Source organism: Lates calcarifer, linkage group LG12 (assembly GCF_001640805.2).
Source record: "Lates calcarifer isolate ASB-BC8 linkage group LG12, TLL_Latcal_v3, whole genome shotgun sequence".
In the NCBI taxonomy this organism is placed as follows: domain Eukaryota; kingdom Metazoa; phylum Chordata; class Actinopteri; family Centropomidae; genus Lates; species Lates calcarifer.
Window position 1 is genome coordinate 8,908,577 of NC_066844.1, and position 12,751 is coordinate 8,921,327.

Consider the following 12,751-nt stretch of genomic DNA (forward strand, 5'->3'; position numbering starts at 1 on the left):
TGGTTGTGACTCTCACAGTGCTTGGTGAAAGACAGGGAAAGATCCTGGTCTGTTAACATAGAAAAAGTTCACAGTGTCTTGAGCCACCACATGTGTATTTACATTTAACAAAACCATTAGCATCTTCCTTTAACCTTAACCAAGGTTGCTTTTGTTGCCTAAACCACAGATGGGACTGTGGATGTGAACCCTCTCTCTCTGGTGTGACAGACCCAATCAACTCCCAATGACCTCACTGCCATTGATAAAGGTTGCACTTCATTCATTCAAAAAATATGTTGCATCTAAACATAATCAAACCAGTGATTACATGTCCTACAAAATATATTTTCTGTTGCAATTGAGTCATACAGGAACATAATTTGTAGGAGATATGGTTGGAAGGAAAGCGCAAAGGATATAAAAGTTGTGTGATCCCAAGACCTCCCTTCTGTCTTTTGACTTCAAATTTCAACAGAGCCACAGCATAAATTGGTGACTGGAATTAGTAACGCTCTCTATTATGTAAATTAAGGACAGTGATTAAATCTCTCTCTCTCTCTCTCTCTGTCAGGCGCTGTTTCCAGACAGCTCATTTCTATGTGGAAGACAGTGATTCACCCAGGGTGGTGCCCAATGAGACGATCCCTATCATCCCCATCCCAGGTAACAATTTCAGTGTATTATTGCTAAATCCTAAACTGCTCTCTCTCTCAGTATCTGGTGTTGGTGAACACTGATACAACGCACTGAGTATTTGGTGCAATGTTTCTGCACAAGTGTCCTTTAGGTGGTCATCCACTCTGTGGGGTTGTAGGTCATTGCTATTCTTACAGCAGAGGTCTAAGGTCACAAACTGGAGTGAAGACCAGACTGGTGTCATCTTCCAGGGCTGGACACATACAGCATGTACCTGTGTATGTCTAAGTAGATAGATAGAACATATTTGGTAGTGTTTGGTAGTAGATAGACTAATATATGGTTTGGCCCACTCTGTGTCATCCACTTTTAATGTTGTATGTGTTTGCATACATACCATGCAATATGTTTGACCTGGATTGCACCTGAGGATCTCCTGTTGGGGTCTGGTTCAAATGATCTCAGATACACCTGCAGTCACTATCAGTGTTACAGGTGGTGTGAGCTGATCAAATGTTCATGCTATTATTTTTTCCACCTTACTCAACAATATAACCTTTCATGCTGGGGAATACCATCACCTTGACAACCAACTTTGAGTACATGACAGTTGCTCAAACCTTCTTCTTGAATGAGCATATGTGAATAAAGTGAATAAAGTTAAACAAGCTTATCTGACAAATTCACATATCTGCGGAACAGCCCATCTAGGGAGCAAATGCTTACTCATTGTTGACATTGTATTACTTACTGAGATTCAGACAAAGTAAAAAAAGGAGAAACAGGAGCATGAAGAATAATAGAAGGATTTTAGGTGGGATAAAAACCCTGGGAAACCTAACAGTTAGTAATGAGATTTTTTGGATTACATCCATTGCAAAAAATATGATCTGTGGCCATATTACAAGTTGTGCAGTGTCAGTAAAAATGTTTAAGTGATACTGTGTGTGAGAGAGAGGGGGAGAAAGGCCATGCCCAGTTCAGCAATTATAAAACACACACACACACACACCTCTTTAGAGGGCTTAAAAATGCTCTCTAGCTGCTCCAGTTCAGCTCCTCAGGTCCAAGATTTGGATCCAAACCCGTCAAATCAATTAAAAGCTTTTGGGGCCCCTTTACAATGGACCTTGGCTCAGTCCAAAAGCCTTCATTCACACCAGGTCCACCATGGCAGAGTCCAGCACAGACAAAAAGGAGGTATGCCACTGAGCCTCTGTCACATCTCTCAGCAGGAACAAGCTCATAGAGTTCCTGTTTTGGACTCATCGTTAATTTCACATTTCTGTTGTATGATATGTTTTTGGTTTTTTTTTTTGATAACTGCCAGAAGGATCAGGTAGCTTTACAGACTTTTCTTTAGAGACAGTCATACTGTGTGGACATCAGATTCCACTGGAGCAGACAGGGATGTCGGACCTGACCATATGTTAGCAGCGTTAATTGTCTCAAAAAGCTCCGAGCCTCGCACATTCCAGAATCCTCTTTAAGTCCTTCTGATGGGTTTAAAACCTGCAGGCAGCAGCTACTTAACACTTAACAGACACATAGATAGATAGATAGATAGATAGATAGATAGATAGATAGATAGATAGATAGATAGATGTTCAGTTGTATAACTTAAAGTCTTATGTAGAAGTGGCAGTTAAAACACACTCAGTGGAAAGCCAAAACAAGCAAATTAATTAGCATTACTTAAATTAAATTCACCTTGAATAAACATTGGTGTTTAACCTGAATGTACAGACAGACAAAGCTCTGGAGGACAGTGTGTTTAGAAATCAATCTACCTCAGAGCTGCTTGTCACAGCAAACATCTGTATTGTCAGAGAACACACAGTTCAGTCATACAACACTCAGACATCTTGTTTGAGAGGCTAATTACAATATGATTGTGTGTTTTTACTTGATCTTGGAGTTCATTTTTTGCTGGATTCTATATGTTTTATTGTGAAATATTGAGTTATACCACACATTGATACAGTGGGGCTGTATCTCTTGATAATGGTTAGTTGCAGCCTTAGTTACTGTGGCTGGTATTTTACATAAAGCATATTGATTGTTTATTGTTTATTGAGGGTATTAGGTTTACTTGTGGTTTACTCTGGTTTACTGCTACATACTGTATGTATTCTAGGACAAAAGAACAAATGTATTAGATACAGAACATGCTGTGGTGCACATGATTGTACTGCACTGTACTGTAAAATATGCCAAAGCAATAAAAAAGAGATTGGCTCAGATTTTAGTGTAGCTAATTGGTTTTTCCAGACCTCCATGCGTAAATCAGCAGCCTGCTGTGTTTACTGACACACAAATAATTTTGACATATTTGCATACCTAAATGAACGTCTCGCAAGATACAAAGTGAGAGCGAGCAAGTGTATGCTGTTGTTAATATTTGATGAAGACTAAACTGAAGGATGCTGTGGGAGAGTTTTAGCTGTTGTGTAATACTTTTGCATCCTTTTCACTCCTATCATCTGGGTCGTGTTCAGCTTTGTATGCTGTCAGCATCTAAAGTCTACCATTTTGCAACTGTTTGTATGCAAGTGTTTGCCATCTGATGAAACATGCACTCCTGTCCTGTGCCATTCCACTAAAAGCTCCCGCAAGCAACAAAACATTATAACAACAACAAAAAAAATACTTAGGTAAGCTTTCTTGTATATTTTTAATTGCTTACTCCTCTGTGGCGTTGCAGTGGAACTGAAGCTTTACTGAGCTTGCATATTGAATTGAATGAGATTATTCAAGGGAATGTATTCACTCAAAACACCATTTAGTACCATGAGTACATATATTTGCATTTGCCTCAAGCCCTTGATTCACTCATTGTTGTCAATCTATTCTTATACTGTACTGTATCTAGGCCAATTAACAAAGAAAAGACAAAATGCAAATGAATACTAATTTTGCTTAAACGTCTACTCCTTAAATCATCTGGGATTGGCATCAGCATGTATCATCGACTACACAAGAACATAACCTTCTCATTCTGTTTTCTGATGAGGCTTCATTGACCATTCGTTGTAGGCAGACATCACTTCCTGTAGACTGTACAATACAATACATAACTTATACTAACAGTAACAGTAAACATTCTCACCACAATATCCACTTTATAGTTATTCTAAAGCTTTTAGTCATATCACATGACTTTCGATGGTAGATGTTCATATTTCCATTTTTCTGAACACTGTAAAGACTTCTTGCTTATGTTGGGTGAAAAAAACCAAAGGAACACAGAGGCAGCTACTATATGAACACCACACGGATTATCGATGAGAGGGATAATCCTCTCAAGTGCTGTTTCTGTGGTCAAAAATGAACTTTAGAAAAATAGACATTTGATCGACCTCAGTATAATCTCATTCCAACTGGGGAACTCCATTTGCCCCAGGAAGATTGTATGATACAATCGAAAGCTCTGGCACAGCTGCTAAATTAACCTTGTGGTGACACTGTTTTCTCCTTCAGTCAGACATCACCATACCAACCTTTCCAACATCTGACATCCTTTTGCTTTCAGTTTTCAAACTGAAAGAACGTGGTATTGCTTTAAAATATTACATATTTCCTTAACCCCCAGATTCAGTATCTCAGTGCAATCTAGATGATAATTTGACAAACAATGGCAATGATCTTGCATAGCCTCACACAAAAGTCATATACTTGTGTGTTCTAACTTTGTATTTGTAAAGGACAGGCTGCTATGTTTTTGTTATATGCTGATATACACAGACATCGTCAACTTGCTCCTGGGAGAGTTACTGTTTAAATCTGGTCTTGTCTCTTGCAGATGACATGGACGCCATTCCAGTCAAGCACTTCATCAAACACATCTCTGAACTCTACTCAAATAACCAACATGGATTCTCTGAAGATTTTGAGGTAAGCAGAAAGGTCTTGTACATGCAGACCAAACAGGATAATATAACCATGCTACAGTTCTTAGACCTGATTTTTTTTGGTCAGTTGGGGGCATCAGAAAAAAGTATGACATATCATAACCTTTAAAGTTGATATGGCAGTTGCTTATTTTAACAGTTTGAGAGCTACATTATCATTCATTTGCAGCTTGTGTTTCTGTCTACCTGATCAGTCTTAATTCCAATAATCACTTGCTTTTAGCTCTGTTTTTGGTGCAAAATGTCCAGTTCTTTAAATGCTAAATGCGCCACTACCTTCACTAACTTCACCTGTTAGTGTCCCTCCACTGTTTGATGTATAGCAGTTCATGTACAGTGAGTTTTTAGAGCTTTTACTGCTGCCTATTGTGGCTGAAAATGATGCTATGAAAGCAGTGAGAGCGAACCAGAACAGTAAAGCTGTGATCCAAACATATAAGCAATAAGCTTAAACCTACTCTAAAACTCAGATAATAGCAATAGACAGCTCAGCATATTGCTTGAGCACTCAATCATATGCTTTTTCCTGTTTCAAACTTCACCAGTCCTTCAGTACGTTCTGGAAACACACCTGCACATGAACGTACTCATTATCATATCCTGAGGGCCAGGCTATGATAAATGAGTGAAAGAATGTAAAAGAGCAGGTTTCTCCCACAGATGCTTGCATACTCCACTGTGTCAGCTCAAATACAGTCATTGCCCTCCTCACTGCATATCTAAAGCTCTAACTAGTATATTATTCACAGTACATTAGCATGCACTCATAAAACTCAAATGTAGCTGCACACTAAAAGACATTCCTTAGTGTTTCCCCCTATGTATTTAATCTTGCAAGGGGAGAAAATATGAGCTCTCTACTGTCTATATACACTCCCACGCCATATAAATATTGAAAGTAGAAATAGTAAGAGATAATGAAGACAAAATGGTGCATACTGAATGATTATGGTTATTGCAGTGAAAATGAGAGGGAAGTTTCAGTGATGGGCAATTTAGTTTAGCAACAACCATTGCATGCTTCATCATACCAGCCAAAACTCCCTCTGCAGTTGTGCTCTGTGAAAATATGTTGAGGAAGAGAAAAGAGAAAAGTGGGTAGACGCCCTTAATGAGTTACTTAACCAGGATCTATTATCCTTTTCCTTTACAATTTCACAATGTCGGATGTTCATATTGACGCTAAGCTCATAAAGTTCTTTTCTACTTTCGCTAACATCAGCTTATCACAGATTTCTTTATACGGTCATCTGCTTCCAAGCACGAGATGTCCCACTGTAATCTTTGTCGCTGCAGATGTTCGTGCTATCTGCTCTCATATTCTGGTTTGGATTTGTTGCCATTTTCACGCAATTACATCATGTTACTGAGTTCTAGTTACTAGTTATTTAGTTTTACAGTTTGTTTTAAGAACAAGCAAGCACTGAGTGTGCTGTCTCACAGTTAATCAGAAGAAAGTGGACTTTTAAGGAAGCCTGAGTTAATATTGCCTGTTTTAGACAGAGCCTGAACTGAGGGAAGAATACCACAAACTTGATGAGGCACCCCAAGGCACACTACACAGAAACTGAGGTGACTTAACATTAAAATATGACATTACATTACTTTTAAAACCGTGCTAAGCCAACTACTGAAGGCAGTGGTGTAATATGAATTTTGGTTTGTGTCCATATAGCATTTTTTTCTGAGCATCAGCGTCTTTTTTCAGTTGTTCCTAGTGAGAGGAGAGTGTATGCAGGCCACACGCAACCGCCTGCAGAACAAGTGCTGTACCCAGCATCTTTTGTCAGAATGCTCCACTCTGAGCATTAGTTGAAAACCTCTGAACTTTTCAGAAAGGCGCTGATGTGGCTCCTTTTTAGGCAACCAGTCGGGTGAATAGAATAAGGTTTGAACCAGACTACATCTGACAGTAGCTGTTGGACAAGGCGACGATATTTACCGCATTGTCATCTCTGACAGATCGTGTCATGTGCCCTCACATCTCCCTGGTCTATAGCTGTCAGAGTAAGCAGCAAACATTACATATATACAAGGCAAAGTATGATGGTAAGCTTCCATCAGTAAATGAAGCTCCTGAGCTTACGCGCTGCATTGCTGCCACATGATTGGCTGACAGGATGAATAAGCATGGGTACAGGTGGTCCTAATAAAGTTCTCAGAGAGTTTATGTTACCACACTATCATCCATATCAAAGCATTAGCATTAAACTTACTTAATTACCGTGTTACAAAGTTTAACTTGTTGTGAGTAGTATAGGTAGTGACTGACTGATTTTTTTCCACTCTACTAACAGACAGACAGACAGAAAGACAGACAGACCCTGCCACTATAGCGGTGCCATCTTAGTACACCTAATCCCTGCTCTCTGTGGACTTTGAAAAGACTCACTGCTGCAGTTTGGTTAAGTGTCACAATTTTTAGTGCTGTCAAAACGCAACATCATGACAATAGCGACTGAAATGATACCTCACTGAGACACCCGTTGCTGTGTTTTCCTTTATTTTTTCACCCATCTCTGCACATGTTCATTCTCTGATGCCAAATGTGAATTTCCCCACTGTGGGACTTATGAGGATTATCTCATCAAATTCAGAGACTGCCCTCCCATAAAAAATGACCCCATATGTTGTTTGCGATGGCAGCTATTTAGGACATAGTTTTTATTATTATGCAACATCTAGCTGTTGTGTGAGACAGCCTTAGTCTTTTCGCAGAAGCAACATGTTTATGTTCAAGTGACAAGGCCCTCTAGTGGGTGTAGTAATTATGCAATGAGCAAAGGAAGACATTAGGTTATGTTATTATGGAGACACAAAGTAGGCATAGAGGGGAGATTGAGATGGATGGACAGGTTGACACCATTGCATCACTTTGTCATTAGGTATCACTGAAAGAGAAGAACATGACAAGATACAGTATGTACCATTAGGGACTACAAGCCAGGTCCTAAGTTTCATGAGTTCAGTATCACAGAAGAGGGAACTTGACATCACACTGCAATCATGTCCTAAGATAGCAACAGAGGTGGGATGTGTTTGTGTGGGAATGCATATGCGTGCGGGCAGATATCAGTGTTTATGTGCCCCTGTATTTGGTTGAGTTTAAGTGGCTGCACATATGTGTGTATACTGTATGTACCAATTTGTGTGTCAGCTGTTCACATTACCTATCTGTGTGACATTATTTTCCATCATACCTGCAACCTGATCCTGATCCAAGAATAAATCCCCATCCCAATTAGTATGATCAACCCATGTTTTACAACAAGCTAAAATGAGGTGATTGGCCTGTAAGGCTCCAGAAGAAATGGGACTGAGGGTCAGAGCCAAATCTAGTGCCCGCTTCCCCCGTCGGCCATGCTGAGCTAGCAGCCAACAGCTGTTTGCTTGGCAGGAACTCAACATTAAACAGTGACATATATACACATATATTCACAGGCTGCTAACTCCAGAATTGCTCTCATGTCTCTCTTGTCATTTTTAGGCCTTCTAGCAAGAGTCATAAGACAGTATCTGCATAGGAGAATAACTATGAAAAAATACAGGAAACAAACAAAAAAGATCTCCAGGGTGAATCCTGTGATTTCACAGTAGCTGTTACTTTCCAACATTTTGTGCTAAGCCCTCGAGAGAATAAATGAATATGCCAAGCCAGGAATGTAGATTATTTAAGCACAAAGCATGAAAAGGAAACACCTGCTGTTGCGAAAAAGGAGGAATGAAGGGAAAGGGGAAAAAAGCGAATGAGGGGTTGAAGAAGCTGGAATCAGCCCAAACAGGTAGAACAAGGAGAGCAGCTTTTGTGCAAAAGACACAGACCACATGAACAGTAAAGTACAGTTTACATCAACACCAAAAAATATGGTATGCTGAACTGGGAGAGGTGCATTATAAAATGTATAACCACGTTTTCTTCTGACCTCCTGTATACTTAACTGCCTTTTTAATTATACATTCATTTCATAACATGTCAAAAATTTTAATTATGAGTTATCGACTAGGAAGCACTCCATATGTAAAATATGTACATGAACTATACTAAATGTTTTTTTAATCTTTTTTTTCTGAAACTTCTGAGTAATATGCATGACAGCCAAACAATAACACAGTTGAGCTGGACTGTTGACACTGAATATACACCAAAGCTTAGATCCTGCCTAATACTGCACAAGCCTACCTCTGAATATGAAGCGAGAGAAATAATAAACTCCTGGTGGCCCAGATTAACAAGATCCGTATCTCATATTGTGGCACCAGGACAAATGGGATACTGGAACAAGACACACGTGGACAAGAACTGAGAATACTGAATTGGTGGATTGCTACTATAACAGCAGGCCCAAAGAGAAGGGTCACATGCAATATATGTGGGAACTACGGATGAGTAGATGAGCAGAGGACCAAGAAGCAGCTGGTGGCCCAGTGCTCTAATATTAATAGAAGGAAGCTACAATCAAAGCTTGAGAGTGAGAGGCTCCAACACAATGAGAACACTACTGAGCAGCATGGAGATACTGAGCTAACCCCAGTAAAGGAGAGCAGTGCCAAAGAACTAGGGCTTTAGGTCTTAAGTACTACGGACACAATAAATTCCCTCAAAATCTTACCAGATAATTTCAAGATACCTTGCCATAGACCAAAGCACATCAGAGCTATCAGTGAAATAGTGGTGTGTCTGTGTATGTATTCCTCTCCAGGAGGTTCAACGGTGCACTGCTGATATGAAGATCACGTCAGAGCACTCCAACCACCCTGACAACAAGCACAAGAACAGATACATCAACATAGTGGCCTGTGAGTACTCATTGTGTTCCCTTTAATATCCTCTGTATGTAGTAAACACTTTGATGTAACCATGTTTCTCTTTTAAACTGCTGCAGTGAATGTGCTCTCGTGGATGAAATGTCCACAAGTATCTACAAGTCCAGATGCCCTTGATTTGGCCCTTCTTGGAAAACCATGAGCTGGATTGATTGAGAATTTTCACATCTTTTTGGTCCAGATAGTGGTACAACGTCATCAGGATACCATAAAAAATCTTGCTAAATATTGTGGAAAATCTGTGATTGACCATATTTCTCTAAATAAGCAGAGTGCAAAACACACAAATCTTTCTGGTCCAGATGCTGAGTCCGAACATTGTCTGGTGAATTCTGTTGTGTTAGTAGTTTTTCTAAATGTTAGAAAACAGAAATTACAGAGCCTTATTATAACCAGTGTATCTATTTATTGTCAAACAGACCAACCAACTGAAGCAAAAATTTCAGACAAGCCATATCGAGCTGACGCACCACACACAGGCCTAGTGCTTGAGTACATCAATCTGTTGTAGATATTTCATGTCTCATACAACTATTGGCTGTGGCTGGAAGCAGCTCAGTCATGTGTTTATTAGAGTGTATGCTGACGGCAAGGGGCAGGTGCCATGCACTTTAGCTCTCTGTGAAAAGAACTCAGATTGACCATTGCTTCAACCACAAAGGTTAATATGCTTCCTGGTTGGGAGCAGGTGCCTTGGCAGTGTACTAAGTGACCAGTACTGTGTTAGGGTTAAGGGTAGCTCCTGCCATGGTTTCAGTCACACAAACACGCTAATCGTTTTACTGCCTTGTGTTTCCTCCTAAGATGACCACAGCAGGGTGAAGCTAAGGCTGCTGGCTGGGAAGGACTCCAAACACACCGACTACATCAATGCCAACTATGTGGATGTGAGTGCCTCCACTGGAAAATCTCGAATACTGATCTGTGTTTGTGTGTGTGTGTGGCAAAAAGAAAAATTGTAATGAGATGATGACTATTAGAACAGTTGCAAATGTAAAAAGTCCACAGATATGTCCAAAATAATAGATTAACATCACATTTATAGGCCACATATTGCCACACTAACCGTCTGTCTCTCCATCATTCATCCATTAGGGTTACAATAAGCCTAAAGCCTACATTGCAGCCCAGGGACCTCTCAAGTCCACCTTTGAGGACTTTTGGCGGATGGTGTGGGAGCAAAATACTGGTGTCATTGTCATGATCACCAACTTAGTGGAGAAAGGGCGGGTATGTTCTGAAACACAAAATACAAATTCAGTGTCGATTTTTGGATGTTTAAGACAAGGTTCATAAAGGTTTCATAACTTCTTAACCCAAGTAGGTAAAGTCAATTACACTGTCATATACAGTCAGTGACCAGAAAAATAGCTAAACTCTCTTCAGCATAGCTTAGGATGGTTGCCACGTGTGGTAAGACTCATCAGTCAAGCTTTTTGTCACCTGACATTTTGACCTGTAAAACACAATGTAATTAATAATAAATACAAAAAGGGATAAATTAAACTTCAGTTCCACTGCCATGGGCCTTCATTTATAAAACCATGTGAAAAGTGATATATATACTGTTCCTGTGTAGAATGGAGGCCGTATTACAAACCAAACAAACTTTTAGAGGTGGATGCCAAATGCAGGCACTGTGACACTGAAGCTCACCACTTTGTATTTGTTGAGCATATACGCATTAGCTGAGGTGACAGGAAAGTGTGGGGTCTCTGCTGCACTCCGTGGACCTGGTGCCCCTGATTTCAAAAGTTAATGTGGTTGAGATGAAAAAAAATCAGGATATTAAGGGTTAATCAGAGAATCAGGGAAAGGTGAGCCAGACTGTCCAGTATCTGCCACATGACACATTCTGATATCATATTTGGTACTGGGACTGAGGGTTTAGGAATGTGGTGATGAGCCAGGCACTGAACCTTTTACATCTGTGATTCATTATTAAATTATTATTAAACTATTATGTAATTATCCATGAGAAAGCTGTATGGACCTGTAGCATCCTGGTGCCAGAGCTAATCATACATATGTCAGTACTTCATGTAGCTGCCCAAAGTTAATAGGTTGATGGTCGTCTATTTGAAAGCTGTGTTTGACTTTTATATGAGTTTCTCTTGAACAATTATGAGAATGATGTTCCCCTGGAGGTATGTAATACGGAATGGCCCACTTCCGTGAGTGTTGTCTGTAAAATTGAAAGAGAGTCCTGCAGGGGCACAGGTGTATACATCAGGTCACTGAAACCTCCTGGTTCAACACATACTTGTAAAATTAATATGCCTTAAACCCTCCACAGTTTGTTGACAGTGATTTAATCTCACTGACGTGTGTGTGCTTGAACTACAGAGAAAATGTGACCAGTACTGGCCGACAGAGAACAGTGAAGAGTATGGCAACATGGTAGTCACACTGAAAAGCACCAAAGTTCATGCCTGCTACACTGTCCGCTGTTTCACACTGCGCAACACTAAAGTGAAAAAGGTGAGAATGACTTTAGTCATGAGCTTTACTTCTTTATTTAGTTTCATAAATATGTTGGGTTTAAAGTTAGGTACAAGAACAAACAAGCAAACTTCTGACTTTTCTTTTTTCTCTTCCATCCAGGGTGGGAAGGGGAACCCTAAGGCACGGGCCCAGAATGAACGGACAGTGCTCCAGTATCATTACACCCAGTGGCCAGACATGGGTGTCCCAGAGTACACCCTGCCCGTTCTCACCTTTGTCCGTAGGTCCTCAGCCGCCCAGATGCCTGATATGGGACCGATGCTTGTTCACTGCAGGTGATGTCTCTATAGTGTTTTCAATTCACTATAACTTAATATGAATATGAGCATGGAAGTGTATTATGTGATCACATGATTCCCTTTCCCCTGTTTAGATACAGTCAAACACATAGACGTTTAAAGTTGTGGTATCCAATACACTATCAGACATTCACACAAGGCAGAAAACTTCTAGTGGAAGAATATTGTGAATAGTTGTGTATCAAAAGCACATAATGGGCTGTCAAAACCATGCAACTGCAATGTCCCTGGTTCAGGTTCTAATCCGTCACTTACTCTCATGATGTCCTTTGGTTTCTGCTGGTCCTCAGTGTCACTGTGTTGTGTTGCAGTGCCGGAGTGGGTCGCACAGGGACGTACATCGTCATTGACAGCATGCTGAAGCAGATCAAAGACAAGAGCACAGTTAATGTACTCGGCTTCCTCAAACATATACGCACCCAGCGCAACTACCTAGTCCAGACAGAGGTTTGTATTTCTGTGTCTGTGTGACAACCAAATGTTTGCGAGGCTTGTTGGGAAATTTTATGTAATATATGTTATGAGAGTGTGGACAACAAACACATTCATGGGCCTTATTGTTTCCTCTGGTGGGTTTAGCTTAAAGTAGGCTTT

The 12,751-nt window shown here is 40.2% G+C and overlaps 1 protein-coding gene across 1 annotated transcript in view; it reads left to right on the forward strand.

Annotated features, from left to right (window-relative positions):
• LOC108873537 (receptor-type tyrosine-protein phosphatase gamma-like) overlaps positions 1 to 12,751 on the forward strand; it is a 408,789-nt gene that overhangs the window by 383,893 nt on the left and 12,145 nt on the right. Inside the window, 8 exon segments of the mRNA XM_051074772.1 lie at positions 554 to 645; positions 4,421 to 4,512; positions 9,230 to 9,326; positions 10,158 to 10,240; positions 10,449 to 10,583; positions 11,700 to 11,834; positions 11,958 to 12,133; positions 12,469 to 12,604. Of these exon segments, the coding sequence (XP_050930729.1) occupies positions 554 to 645; positions 4,421 to 4,512; positions 9,230 to 9,326; positions 10,158 to 10,240; positions 10,449 to 10,583; positions 11,700 to 11,834; positions 11,958 to 12,133; positions 12,469 to 12,604 (946 nt within the window).